The 15,180-nt window shown below is 49.6% G+C and overlaps 1 protein-coding gene across 2 annotated transcripts in view; it reads right to left on the bottom strand.

The window, feature by feature from the left end:
* Window positions 1-15,180, bottom strand: part of Dpysl5 (dihydropyrimidinase like 5) — a 74,787-nt gene that overhangs the window by 3,443 nt on the left and 56,164 nt on the right. For both annotated transcript variants that reach the window (XM_055626518.1, XM_055626525.1), the window contains exons 5-12: window positions 14,494-14,562; window positions 12,953-12,997; window positions 11,347-11,422; window positions 10,159-10,315; window positions 6,233-6,374; window positions 4,152-4,294; window positions 3,459-3,666; window positions 1,742-1,910 (exon numbers count right to left, since the gene is read on the bottom strand). In XM_055626518.1, the coding sequence (XP_055482493.1) occupies window positions 1,742-1,910; window positions 3,459-3,666; window positions 4,152-4,294; window positions 6,233-6,374; window positions 10,159-10,315; window positions 11,347-11,422; window positions 12,953-12,997; window positions 14,494-14,562 (1,009 nt within the window). The remainder of the gene's footprint in view (window positions 1-1,741; window positions 1,911-3,458; window positions 3,667-4,151; window positions 4,295-6,232; window positions 6,375-10,158; window positions 10,316-11,346; window positions 11,423-12,952; window positions 12,998-14,493; window positions 14,563-15,180) is intronic.

Here is a 15,180-nt window from a genome sequence, read left to right as displayed (position 1 = left end):
CATTCCCTGAGTCCCAGGTCCTGAGGTATTTAATCCTTATTCTTCTATTCCATTATCTGGTTGAGAAAACCAGGGACATTATATAAGCTCCACCTCTTACAGTGTAAGGGGTTTGAAGAGTCTGGGTTTGAACCCTGGTCTCCCGACACAGAGCCGACTTTACCAGCTTCCCCGCTTGCCCACGTGAACGGCACACTCAGTCTCTTGTGTTGTCAGAGCAAGGGATTAGCTGGTTACCACACAGGCCTTCGGACACAGGGCTCAAGTGAGCAGACCAGAGACTAGAACAGGGAACCGGGAACTATTTTGGAAAATGAAAGACCCCACTCTATGGAATTCTAAGACTAAGAAGGGAGGGGTGTAGTCTCCCAGAGATCACAGTGGGGCTGGAAGAGAGATGATGGGCAACTTGAAGTCTGCCGTGTCCAGGCATGGCTCTTGGTCTGGGGCAGAACAGGCAACTGGCTAGTCAGGCCCCACGGTCCCAGGACCTTAGCATTTCTTGTGGGGTTAGCTGTTGCAGGCTGTGTGGTGTGCTCAGGTCCTAGGAATCCACACACCCCTGACCGGCAAAGTTTCACTGTGTTTGGACAGTGCTCCAGACACACCACCCCGCGCTCCCGTCCCACTGCTTGTGGGAGTGACTAGCCCTTTTGGAGGGCTCCTCTCCACAGGCCACCAGCACTGTCCAGTGGAGACCACCTGTCCCTGGCATAAGCGGTTCTCAGCACAAAGCTGGGCACCTAGGCGGGACCTCGGTGGGCAGGTGGGGGGAGGCTCAGTAGGTGGAACCTAACTTGGCCTCTCATCTAGGGATGGTTTGTGTTTGGTCCTCATTCCCTATATCTTAGAACTCTATGCTCTTGTTCCTCTTGCTTTTCTTCCCCGGATAGAGACAGCCCTTGCAGAGTGGATTCTCTTTGGCAAGTTCTGGGGTCGGGAGATGAGGTCACTGCCCTTTTAAGTGGTAATGATGGTTCCCACTGGAACATGAGGGACTGACACACCTCACAGCCTCTCTGTCTGTGCTCCATTGAGAACATCTCATCATTTTTGAGGCAATGTTCCCCACCCAAGGACCACAGGACATCTGAGGTATATGTAAGGTATAATAGCATAGACAGCCATGGCCTAAAGGGACCAGGCTCATTGTTGGTGTCATCGGAAGGACATGGCATTATATAAACGGGGACAGAACGTGACAGACAAACCTACGCATTCTGGAGCTAGACTAGAGCCAGGGCATGAAGAGAAACTGGGAGTCAGAGCCCAAAGAAAGAAACATTTTACTTAACGAAACTGAAATATATATCATCTGATTCCTGGTTAAAAGACAAAAAGTGGAAGGTGAGGGTGCTGTGTGATGACTGGAGGGCGGAACTGAGGAATGGGAGTACCAGGTGGCGGGGGCTACAGTGAGACTGGGAGGGAGAGGGGACAGTGAGGCGCATGACAGCAGGGATGGCTGTTCTGTCTGGGCAATGGACATCTGCGGGTCCATCTGCAATGACCTCAAGGTGTTTCAAGGGACAGAGACATATCACAGGGAGAGCGTCCAGTAAGTAGCCTGTGGCCTGTCCAGCAGCCGAGAGCTCTCCTGGCTCCTGCAGGCCCTTCGGACTGTTATGTCTCTAGCAGCACACACTGCACATCTCAAAGCACGCCAAAGGACCTGTAGGCTGCAGCCCACGTCCTGGGCCTCTGTCCTGCCTGCCAGCTCCCTCCTCACCCTCACCCTTACCAGAGAGGCTGAAACTGGATTCATGAAGGTCCCGCATGCCGCCATGCCGGGTGACTGGCCGAGTGGGGGTGTCTGCCAGTGGCGTCCCCATCTCTTTTTTCCCAGGGTGGACAACAACAGCGACATCCCCTAGGTAGGGAGTGCGGTCCACTCCCCTCACCTTTAAGGTCTAGCGAAGAGAAAAGACAGGCACATCAGAGCCAAGGGCGCAGCTGCAGCCTCCTCCATAGCTACCACTACCCACGGTCCCCAAGGCACGCAGGTGACAGGCTTCTTGCTTCCAAGATCCAAATGCTGAAGAACGGCCTTCTTGCTTCTGTGTAAGATGAATGTGTGCATGCAAGTACAAGTGCTCGTGTGCAGGAAGGGGCCTCAGTCTCTGCCCTCCACAGGGGTGGAATCCTTCCGGGGGAGTCTGGCAGGGAAACAGTTGAGGAACACCTCCACGCGTTCTGAAACACATACTGGTGTCCTGACAATGCCCGGCTCCCAACAGGCCAGACCTTTCCCTGTGGTCTGACAACCGGTGAAAACTCAGACTAGATATTATTTGGTTTGGACGTGGGAAACTGCCGGAAGCAATGCTGGAGGGTGAGGGGTTAAACTTCACAAGCCAGACTGCCAGGGTTTCAGCCTCAGCTCGGTCCCTTGGAGCTTGTCTGGCCTAGGTCAGTTATGGCGATTCACTACATTAAAAGCGCTACTGTGAGGGGAGGAGGTACACTGGAGTACGCGCCGAGGGAGCAGCAGCAGCAGCCATGTGAGCGCCCCATCCTCTGGGATGGAACCTCAATTTTTACAATGTTGCATGCTGCCCACAGTCTTTTTGAGAGAAACAACAGGCACAGAGGATTTCTGAACGCCCCCTCCCCCACCTCCAGCATTAGCAAGAGGGGAAGCTGAGCTAACAAGGAGCCTGTATTTCAGGAGGGCCTCACTGGTCACAGACAAACTTGTCAGGCTCCCTGTCTACTCGCCCGTTTAAAATCTACCTTATTGAGACTGTAGAGATGGCCCAGAGGTTAAAACTGTGTACTGCCCTTGAGGAGACCCTGAGTTCAGTTCCCAGTGCCCGGGGAGGTGGCTCACAACCGCCTGTAACTCTAGCTTCAGGGGCATCTGAAACTTCTGGCCTCCATGGCACATGTACACACACACACACACACACACACACACACACACACACACACACACCCCACTACCATCATCACCATCACCATAGATGTATGATAAATGAGAAGCGGAAAACAGAAATTTGCAACTCCACCATCCCTCGTGCGCCTCCCACACACTCTTCTGGAACCGTGGTGACAGAGAGCATCCAGAGGAAACTGTTAGGGCTTGAGTCTGAACGGTCTCCCATAGGCTCACGTTCTGAAAGCTTATTCCCTGGCTGGGGGCCTGAAACTTCAGAAGATGGGGTGAGGCTGGCCTTTGAGGGGTGTTGGCTGGCCTCCAGTCCTGGCTTCTGTCCTCTTCTCCATCCCTACAGACTCCCATCAATCAGGAACTGCACCTGGTCACTTAAAGTGTCTGGAAGCATGAGCCCCATGAGCCGGGCTAACCCTTTCCTCGCTTAAGGCGCTCTGGTCATATTGGTGCAAACACAACTAACATATAGCATGACAGTGTCCGAGAGTTAAAGGGGGAAAGTGAAGATGACCCCCCCAAGAGCCCCCACCTCTTCCCACACATCTTCCTTCCAGCCCCACCTTACCTTCTCTCTCTGCACCAGCTTCTTATAGACAACGTCTGGGAAAGACCTCAGGGGGCAGAACTTGCCAGTGCCCTCTGCACACATGAAGACGCCATTCTCGTACACAACACGTCCCCGGCTGATGGTGACCAGCGGCACGCCGTGACAGCGCATGTTCTCATACAGATTAAAGTCTCCACCCTGCACCTGGGTGCTGGCTGAGATGGTCCTGGTGGGAGATGAGGGCGGTCAAGACCTTCTGAGCCCGTGTAAAGATAGCAGCTCTTTACGGAAAGACATGCTGCCCAACAGGAGGCAGCGGTTCCCAGAGCTGTCTGATACGGACTTAGTCCCGTCCCCTCAAAATTTGTGCGCTGAAATCCTTAACGGCAGCATCTTAGTATCTCAAATGCTGGGCTGTATTTGGACATAGAGCCTTTAGAGAATTAATGCAAAAGGAGGTTTTATAGGTGTGTGCTTTCCCCGTCTAACTGGTGTCCTTAGAAGAGGGGACGGGGACATTATTGGACAGGGATAGACAAAGGAATGGGTATACACATGAGCATGAAAGGAAGAAGGTCACTGGCATGCCACGCTCACATTTTGCTACCCTTGAAATGGTGCAAAGATTATTCGCCTTTGCAGTTCTGTAAAGACAAATTCTTAAAAACCCCAAGTCCCCCTCCCCCAAGGAAGCTAGAGGCAAAGCTTTACTTTGTGGCTTCCGGGTCCCACACCACCACGTCGGCGTCAGCTCCGGGGATGATGCGGCCCTTGCGGGGATACAGGTTGAGAATCTTGGCTGCGTTGGAACTGGTGACGGCCACGAAACGGTTCTCATCCATCTTTCCTCCAACCTGGAACGTGGCAGAGGCGTCAGTCAGCCTGGCTTCCTCCTCAGGCCCTTGCTACCCAGCCTGTGGTCTTTCATCTCGGAGGGTCACGTCTGTGGTCCTGAGGCGAACAGTGCTCTGTGCACTGTCTCACATGAGTCAGGTGGCAGAGCCTGGGCTCCTGCTTGCTCCTTTCTCCCTCACCCAGCCAGCTACCCTGGTGACTTGTGCCAAAGGCTGCCTGCCTGGGGCAAATGTACCTCCTAAGAGCAGCTCCACTCATGTGACCACTGGGGATGACTAAGGGCTTCCCTTCGTGTGTGGGGGCTTACACTCCCTGTTGTTTGCTGAGGATCTTCCAAGGCCCCCACAGGATGCCTGAAACTGCAGAGAACTGAGCCCTGTGCATACTAGGCTTGCTTCCTATACAAGCTCACCTACAACCAAGTTAACTCACAAGGCAGGCACAGCAGGAGGCTAAGAACTGCTAGCACAACAGAGTTATTTAACTACATATTGTAACAAAACTTATTGAATACGTACAGTATAGGGAATGGTAGCTCATGCCTGTAATCTTAAGACTGTCCTGAGTTTAAGGCCTGAGTTCAATAACGAGTTCCAGGACAGCCTGGGCTACAGTGTGAAACCCTGTCTCAAACAAACAACTCCCCCAAACTGAAAATGAAAAGTTTTAGACTTTTTCATTTACTGCTTTGTGGACCATGGACCGCCTGAAACTGTGGCTCAGTGCGGGAGGCTACCATTTACTCTGTGTTCTGAAAGGACTGCCCACACTGCGCCAGGCAGCTGTGTGCCTTTCCTCAAGGGGACATGTCCTGAGCTAACTCCTGGCTTCTCCCTGAGCTGGTGGCTTAGTTTTCAGGACTCCCAGTCTCTCTGAGCTCACACTGAGTGTTGAGTGTATTCCATGATAGATCAAGACCAAAAAATACTTACTCTGATGGGCAGGGCAAGTGGTATTCAAATGAAATCGCAGCCCCTATCTTTTTTAGAAATTTAGCTAGACAAAATATACCCAGAACTTTACACTCATATCCCTTGACCCAGAAATCTCCTTCGAGAAGTCTGTCCTAAGGAAGTAATTAGAAATGGTGACATTCACAAGCAAGGACTCCTTTACAGCATTACTTGAAGTGTGAAAACCGGAAATAGCCAAACGTTCCAAAGGAAGATTTAAAACTAGCATTTCCATTGGAGGGAGTATTACGTAGCAATTAAAGAAAGACACTTTGAGCCCAGGGATGTAGGCAGAGGCGGAGCTCCAGCCTAGCATGGATGAAGGCTAGGGCTAGATCACAAGTACCAAAAAAACAAAACAAAACAAAACAAAACCCCAATGTTTTAAAAAGCTCTGGGAAGACACTCAAAATGATTTAAAATATGAAGAAAGAAAGACGAATCCAGTTACTAAAATAATGTGTGGTAGCCAGGCACAGTGGCTCACACCTGAAATTCTGGCATTTGGGGGGGATGAGGCAGGGACACATTCAAGGCCAAACACACCTACACACACTGAACCAGGAAGACTTACTCAAGATGATAAATTTCTAGGTACCAAATTGTAAGAACTTTTTTCTTACGCTTCTCTGAACTTTTCACATTTCAGTAACAGGTCACAGGGTGAGCGTTTCCCCCAAGTATGTGTGAGGTGCCACTGTGCTAAGCTAAGCACGACCTGTGTCACTTCTGGAGGACACCACCAACCTCTTGCCTCAAACGGGAGTCATGATTGGGTCGGCTCTCCTGTGATGGCTGTTCTTGGCTGTCAGCTTCACTGGGATGAACTAAAATGCAAGCAGCTGTGAGGGATTTTTATTGACTGGATCATTTGAGGTAGGAAGACTCATCTTAAACCCAGATCCTTTGAGGTCAGAAGGGCCTGAGCCACACTTTCTGGACTGTGCCGAGCCCTTTAGCGCCGGCAAGGCTGAAGACACCTACCACTCCCCTCTCCCAGATGACGCTCATTCGATCCTGCACTCCGCTCACTCCGTGTGGGATCTTGGTGAAGTCTTCCTTGCCCATGGCTTTCTGCTTCGTGGTGAATGGCCGGTGGTCAGATGCCACAATATTCAGAGTGTCACTGTGGAGAGAGAAATGGCCAGTGAGGGGCTGGAGGCCAATGTTTCTGAGGGTGAGGACAAGCTGATGGAGAAAAACCTAGGCTTGGGCACCAAGAGAATCCATTTTTCAACCTCGTTCTGCTGCTGCTTATTTGCTGGGTGGCCTCTAATGGTTTTGTTTCCTTCATTTAAATGAACAGGTTATCTGTCTACAGAATTGGCATACTTGCAGAGCCATGTTCCAGGAGACTCTAGTAAATTCTTGGGCTGGTGATTGTTAAGATAGTGGGTGGTGGTGCACGCCTTTAATCCCAGCACTCAGAAGGCAGAGGCAGGTGGACCTTTGTGTTCAAGGCCAGCCTGGTCTATAGAGTGAGTTCCAGTACAGCCAGGGCTACAAAAAGAAACCCTGTCTTGAAAACAAAACAAAACAAAAAACAGTGTTGGGATACTTGCCTACCATTTTAGGGTTTAGCTGGGGTGAGATGGTAAAAGTGGTCTAATTAGCAAGGGCACACATGCCAACTTGCTTTCACCAGCTGCCTGCCCCACACTGTCTCAGCAGAACATACATAGTAGGTGTATGGCAAAGCTTTTCCAAGTTCAGTGCTAAACTTGCTAAGTGACCTGGAGCCACAGCACTCAACAGAAAGAGGACCAAGACTTAAGCCACTGTCTGGAAGATGAGGAGACTGTCAACAGTAGCATCCATGACAAAGTCTTCAGACCATTAGGGCTACCGGTGGCTAAGGCTCCATCAGGACCTCAGGCAGATACACAACCAGGGAAGCATAGTGAACGAGGCCCACTGTAGCCTGTTCTCTGCCGCAAAGGGAGACACCCCGTCCATGTTTGGAGATTTCTATACTAGAAGCCACAGCCATGAGGATACCTGACACTAAGGCAAAGCAGCCCTAGGAGGCACCTGCTACAGCAAGGAGATGATGTAGAACCGGGGACACTGCAGGGACTATCCAGTAGGGGCCCTCAGGCTTTCACATCCCTCAGAGGTGAGCACATGGCCTCACGGGGCTGCCCACTCAGAAGAGGCCCTGGGAGCAGAACGGCTCTTGCGATGTGTCTGGAAGCAGATTTTGAGGCTTCTGAACAGTTACAGAGGGCTGTCTCTCCTGGGAGCTGGCAGGCCCATCAGTTGAGGCTCTTGCCAAAGACTAATGTCCCTGGCAGACCCACAGCAAGATGACTCAGCTCTTCAGGCACAGGGCTGATCTTGCCCTGGGCTATAGAGACAGAAGGAGACACCCACAGAACAGGAGTGATCTAATAACCCAGCACCTGCACCTGCAGAAGTCGTGAGAAATGATGGAGATTCCAACATATGATAATGGGCTCCAGGCTAGGGAACCCTGAAACTCAGGTTCAGCTCCCACCTTTTAACTGAGCACTCAGCTTCTTCAGACGCAGGTAGCACTAATCAGTGGGAATAAAAGGTAGTACATTTAAATTTATTCTTTCTTTCTTTGCATGTTTGTGCACACGTGTGCATGGAGATCAGAGGACAACTTTCAGCCGTCAGTTCTACCTTCTAAGGCGGGTTTCTGAGGAACAAACTCAGGTTGTCAGGTTTAGTGGCAACAGCCTTTTACCTGCTGAGCAATCTTGGTCGCCCAGGAAACCAGATTTTAAAATAAAGGACATATGTGGATTGCACTTTTTATTCATGCTTAACCTAAGAAATTACACCATAAAGTAAATGATGGGTGAGCGACAGATTCTCTCGTAGGAAAGGGAACTGATGTCTGGGTTTCCCAGCCAGCATTCTGTAGCACATAAATTATACCAATAACATGTTATAGGAGAAAATTATAGTAATCATAAATTCCTATAAATAGTTAAATTGTGCCCCGAATCCTATAAAATAGCACACACATTTACAATGTGAACTGATTAAAAAGGAACAAAGACTATTTCTCTACCATATGAAATCATAATTCTTACAGGGCAATTTATTTAAATAATTAAAGCAAGTAGAAAAGCAGGCTAAATGTAAAAACTTAAATTATTCAATGAATAATGCTTCCTCTTCCAGTCTATTTGAGTGTGAGTGGCCTGGACACTTATTTGTGTTTTTGTTTCTTTGATTAATTTGCTTGTAGCAAGTGGAGTATTTTCAAAAGATTCTTTGAGCTCGAGTAAAGACTTTACTATAGTATTTTTAAACATATGTATGTATGGGTGTTGTGCATGTTTGCATGTGTGTGGGTGCATGTGTGTGTGAGCACACACTCATGCAGAGGCCGAAGGTTGCCATCAGATGTCTTCCTCAACACCTCTCCCTTTATTTACTGGGTCACTTGAGTACCTCCGTTTCAATTAGATTTTCCCCAGGAATCTTCATGTTGAGAGAATAGAGGGAAGCTTGGCGAGAAAGAGGAAAAACATGTCCCCGCAAAGAGATTTCACACAGATCTGACAACTTGCCAGACCATCTTCTAAGGAGACTGGGGCTAGACAATGATGGATCAATGATGGACAAGATGTCACCTTGACCTGTTTGTGCCTCTTGCTTCTCTAGAAACCTAAACTTCATGTCAGGACTCAAAGACAGACTTCTCTTCCAGGGTTTGAGAGGTGCTTTTGTACATTGTTCCCACTGGTTTACCCTACATCCAAGCTCTGAGTGAGATATGGGTGGTCCAACCTGCTCTCCCCCCAAAGGGATAGCCAAGCCCCACAAGCTTCCTCTGGGTCGGTGCACCCTTGCTGGTACTGGACGGGGACTAAGACATCCCACCTTTCTTTCTCCCTCATCTGCCCCAGCATGAGCAGAAAGAGCTAAGGAACTGGACTAGGAGCCGACTCTAAAGTAGACAGGACTTTCGTAGCCAAAGGGAAGAGAAAGTAATGTCTCTCTCTCCCCAGAATGTCACTAGCAGAGGACAGAGAAGCTGCAAGCTGTCATGGAAACAAAACCAACCTTTTCATGACTGAGCCTTGCCAAATCCAGAATATTCTTTGCACTATTTCCTTCAGATTAGGGTTGAGCATTAGATAGAGAGGGGATTGAGAATGGAGGCCACAAGAGGGTATAGGAGGGAAGAAGAAAGAAGAAAGGGGGCAGAAAGAAGGAAGGAATGCATAGGAGGGACACACAGGGAGAGAGAAAGTGAGGCAATGAGGGGGAGAGGTGAAGGTCAGCATGGCTGATCTCTATGTCAACTGCCAAGCCTTTAGTGAGGCACACCTCTGCAGGGGTGTGTGTGTGAGGGCTTTTCTAGAAAGGACAAACTAAGAGAAGAATACGGGTACTACCATCCCAAGGGCTGAGGGTCGGGGCTGAACAAAAAGGAAAGAAAACCAGGTAACGGCCAGGGTTCCTCTGCTGCCTCTTGACCCCACTGAGATGTGGAGTCCTAGCTGCCTGCTCCCATGCCTTCATGGAGGACTGTGTCTCTGGAAAGTAGCTGAAATAAGCCCTTCTTTTCTTAAAAGTTGCTCCCTCAGGTATTATGTTGCAGTAACAATTAAAGTAAACTAAGGCAGTCAGGAAGAATGAGGTCTATACACATTGGAAGATGCCAGGTCCTATGCCCCAGCTCCCTACTGGGCTTTAGGGAGGGTGCCAGTGGCCTTTGAAATGCTCTCACCTCAAACCAGCTTGTTAGAGAAGCTCAAACCCATAGCAAGGGGCTGTTGGGCTTTGGAGAAGAAGGTTCAGGCAAAATCACCCTGTGGGCCCAATAGGACCAAATCCAGGTCAGGTTTGGTTTCTAGGGCTGAAGGGCATCATCTTAAAGATCTATAGTCCCCTCGCACGGAGTGCTGCCCACTCAAACACCTTACTTGGCCAGCAGGCTCATGAGGTAGGTGGACGTGTTGGTGTCCAGTCTCAGAGGAGGCACGGTGACGTAGGCAGCTGCGTGGGACCAGTCCTGGTGGTAGTAGTGCAAGCCTGTGAGCGTGGCATGTGCGTTGGTGGTCTCAGCCAGCACCACCTTCCCTGGAAGAAGAGTCAGAGCATAACTAGGAGGCCGCCAGTCTAAGGGCATCCCATTACGCAGGCAAAGGAGCTGAAAACGAACATGTCCAGGCTCCCTTGGGCATGTGAGAGCCCAGGGTCTTTCTCATTCTGTTGACCCTGGGCAGAAAAGGACATGGGTTCTAAGGCCAAGGGACAAGAAGGAAATTTCGGGGAGTCAAATGTAGCCTGGCTGTGTGTGGCTAGCATGGGGGAGGGCGGTGTTAGGGCAGGCATGCAGTGCCAAGCTCCTTGGGCAGCCCAGCCTGTTCTCTGGACGGGCAGGTGACACGGTGGCTCTGGGAAAATTGCTGGGGCAGAATCCATAGCAGGTTCAGAAGGTCAGGGAAGGGGTCCATCCAGGAAGCTGGGCCAACACCCCAGCTGGGATCTCACAGGGGACCTCAGCTGAAGGAGAGGCAGAAGGTGGGGCCCAGATGTCAAAATGTTATGAAGGCTATGGCACCCGTGCCTCTGGCCTCTATTCCAGGGTTCTAGGCTGACTTTGGTTCTCCTGTTACCACATTCTTACCAGCACCCCAGGCTACTAGTGTTAGTGCTACCGGGTGCCTGGGAGTCACACAAACAGGTCAGATGCAGGGTTCAAGGTGGTGAGAAAAGGAAGTTGAGCCCCCCACACTGTTATTTCACCACTGTCTTCCATCCTGCCCCCCCCCCACTGATTTAGTTTGTTAGATGCCAAGGTAATTGTTAGTTTAACATTACAGACCAAAAAGACATCAATTAGTGAATCAATTTAAGACTTAGGTCATTTTACCTGACCTGGTCAAGGTAATAGATGTTTCTGCTATGCGTGCACATGTGAGGAGGAGGTGGAGGGGGTTGAGCTCGTCTACGGAGCCCAGGCTAGCTCGGGGCACCCTGAGGCGGGCAATTGCAAAGAAATGGGACAGGCAGGCTATCCCTGGTCTCGGCAGCTGAGCCTGGCAGAACGCTAGCTGGTGGACCCCATCACCTGGTCCCACAGCACAGGATACATGCCTAGGACTCACCTTGCATCTTAGCAGCGGCTATGACATCACCAGCGGAGATGCTGGACACGTTGACCAGGTAGATGGGACAGTGAGTCTAAAGGCAAAAGACAGCAGGAAGTAGCAGAACCCCCCCCCCCAAAAGGCTGCCACGCTCCCAAACCACCCCTCCATCAGTCCCGCACCAACGTATATCCCTGTGCCACTCTTCACCCATCACTAGGTGACAGTTTATGCTCAGGAAGCAGGGCTGGTGGTCTGAGTACAGAACAGACCACAGAAGTGTGTGGAGCAAGGCAGGCGGAAGCGGATGGAAGCCAGCGCTGGGGACCACCACCAACCCAGGGGGTGACCTCAGGTTGCGGCGGATGAGTCTAAACCTCAGATATTTTCAGATCTCGTGGGGGTTTTCCTGTTTTATCTTTTTTTTTCTGTTCATAAACATGATGGCCCAGAAGCAGTCAGGAATTACATCCTGTACCTGACATTTTGATGCCTGTTGTCTGATGGTCGAAGGAAGCCAGGAGAAAAACCAGGCTCATAGTCTAGGCTGGACGAAACTGATCTTGTAAACATCCGGACTGTCATACAGATTGGCTGTTCTCCCACAGAACTGCACAAACGTAGGCCATGGTCTAACTTCTTTGGGCACATTTGAGCTAAGAACCAAGTAGCTGAGGGTTGGTCACACCCTTCCTTCTTATGGGCTGGGTGTCCATCAGGAAGTATATGGTATGATAACTGTTGTCATGACAACGGAACAAGGTCCAGAGCTAACAGGAAACCTTCTTAGACGCCATTCTGTATGAGCTGATTAATCCTAAAGTTGGCTGACCACACCTCGAGTTTACATCCTTTTGGCTATTCCAGAGGGGAAGGTCCCACACAGGAGCCCTCATTAGAATCACGGGGTTGGGGGAAAAATACAGACTGCTGGGCACTATCCCGGTTTCTCATCTAGCGGGTCCCCCTGGAGCCTGACAGCCTGGTTTCTTGAGTCTGCATTTCTGACACATAATGCTGACCCTGTCACCCAGGAACCACTCCATTGGAATTCGATCCTTCTAAAGCCTGTTGTTCAGATTATCCGAGCAAACTGAACCCTTCAGCGACATCTGCAGGGAAGGATGGCCTTTCCTCAGCACACAGCACACTCCCTCGCTTCGTTCCTCTGAGGCCCAGGAGCTTGTACGGGGCAGAGGAAGTGATGCCATCACTCTGATTTCAGCTAATGAAGTAGTGGAGCAGAGGGGGACGGGGTGTGACGTGCAGTTGGTGGAAAGCACGTTTTTATTAGGTAAGAGCAAGGCTCTGATTTCTGGCGCCATCTTCTCGCTGGTTCCCGCCACGTGCCTTGTTAAGGGCTTTGCAGGAATGGAACCAGGGAGAGAAGCCTGAAGACAATGGGCCAGCAGCAGACATAGGGTTAAATTATAGCTGCATAATCCATTTATTCTTGAGCAATGAATCTCAGCTTCTGCAGGTGAAACCGACAGCTGGGGTGGGTTGGATGCACATCAGAACTCTGGGGCTGACACGTCCATTCAGCCAGGGTCCTGAGAGCCACTGGAAGCGTTGGCCTCCAGACACGAATGAGTTCCCAGTGTGGAGGATGGCAGCTACTCACCCTGTTTGCAATGGTGATGACCCGGTGGGTGGCTTCGGCTTCCAGCTGTGAAAAGCAAAGGCGAGAAGGAACCTTATTTCATCATCTGCTTCCAAGCCAGCTGCATCTGCCTGACTCTGCACAGACAGTGCTGGGCAGCTAACACAGCAGAGGGGCTGGCCACACCTACAGGGACTGGCTGTGGATAGGGTAAGACCCTGGCAGGGGCACTGGGGAGCCCCGGGATTTAGGATACCGGGTATATCTTTGACGGATGGTGCTCAGGGCTTAGAAAGGTGTTTGATGGGGCAAGCCTGGTGACATGGGCTTGGAAGTGACTTGTCCTCTGCCACAAGTGTACTGTGGCACCCCTCCCCCCATACACAAAGTAATAATAAATCTTAAAGAATGTTTTAAGGCAATGAAAGTAAACAAACAACAACTTAGATCTCACTCTCCCAGCCTGCCAGTGTGTTCTCCCAATGGCTATCACGGAAACAGTAAATATATCAAGCTGAGGCAGCAGTGGCGCATGCCTTTAGTCCCAGCACTTGGGAGGCAGAAGCAAGAGGATCTCTATGAGTTCGAGGCACATAAAATATATCTCAAGGTGGAGATTGATATCAAGCCCGGAGCAGGGTTTCTGTACTCTAACATTACTGACGTTGGAGACCAAGTATTCTCTGTGGGTGGGGCTGTATGCACACACGCTCTTGTTTCTGGTGGGAAGGGCTCAAACTCTTCCTCAGAATCTCCACAATCTCCAGAGTGCAGAGTCCTGGCTCCGAGCTCAATTTTCTTCTAACACACGAAGGCTCTGTCTGTCTCCTTTGTCTCCACATTCAATTCTGGATGAAGTGACCTCTCCAATGCCTTGAAATTAGGATTAAATGGGGCATGATGGGGTTTACGATGTCCTTCCAAGGAAAGCTAGAGCACAGAGAAAGCTTTCCTCTGGGAAGCATCCAGATGGGAATTTCACCCAGGGGGAAAAATCATATAAACAAGCATTTTCTCCCTGCAAATGACATGATTTTATTTTCTTTTACTTATTTTCTGAGGGAGGGTCTCATGTAGCCCAGGCTGGCCCCAAACTTGCTATGTAACATTCTTTTTTTTGACATCTCTTCTGAAAGATTCCACAAATGTTATGGTTTGAATAGGTAATGTTTCCCATAGTGCCATGGTCCTAATTCGTGGTCTCTAGGTAACAGTGGTATTTTTGGAAACAACAGGCAAGGCTGAGCTGCCGGTAGGACACCACTGTGGCTGGAGCCCTCCTTACTGGTTCCCTGGCTACTTCCTATTTCACTTTCTGCTTCCTGGTTGGTCATCAAATGAACAGGGCTCCTTTGCCACATTTTCCTGTCACCAGGATGCTCTTGTTCAAGGGGAAACATCCACTGAATTGTTTGAAACAATGAGCATGAGCAATAATAATAACAACAACAGTAATGATATATTTTCTCTCAGCCTTATTTTCAGTGACAGAAAGCTAATGAACACAGGAAGTCTACATGAAAGAAAAGATGCTGACCGCAGACACAGGAAGTTCCTCCTACCTCCTCTGGACGGCTGATCTCAATTCCTTCGGGGCCTGTGATACCCAAATCTAGAGCTTCCTTGGCACCCTGAATAACAGTGGGAGAAAGACAACAGAATTACGTAGATACAAGAAACTACGGAACCTGAGAGACAGTGAAGTGTGCCAGTATGCTTCCTTCTGTAGTGTCCATCCATAGGATAAATGGGGCCTCCGGGAGTAAACATCTCCTGGGTCTCTTCTCACATCTTAATGACTGGGCAGTATCTCTCTTATTCTTAAAAATACAGCCCAGGGCTAAGCAACGGCCTGGGGACACCAAAGACAAACACCAGCTAGTTGGTTTAAAAGCTGGAGCTGCTTTTCTGAAAATTTCAACAATTATCTCGGATATCAGTGACTCCCGGGCTTAGCATCACCTCAGGACTTAGGGGAACTAAGGGGTCCACCCTTTGTACCAGAGGACAGACATTTATAATGTAACAGTTCTGACAAAGAGGTATAGAAAAATGGAGTATTGCTGTTTATTTTGCATGCTGTATCTCAAAAAAAAAAATATTCCCAAGAGATGCTTTAAATCATTTTGCTATAGTTGAATTTAAAATTATAACATTCACACTAAGTTATCGTCTAAGACTTAGACACCTCTTGAAATTATACATACATACATACATACATACATACATACATACATACATACATACAT

Source organism: Psammomys obesus, unplaced genomic scaffold (assembly GCF_907164565.1).
Source record: "Psammomys obesus unplaced genomic scaffold, mPsaObe1.curated_primary_1811, whole genome shotgun sequence".
Classification (NCBI taxonomy): Eukaryota; Metazoa; Chordata; class Mammalia; order Rodentia; family Muridae; genus Psammomys; species Psammomys obesus.
Note: the sequence above shows the minus strand (reverse complement) of the source record. Positions and strands in the feature narration are given on the sequence as shown.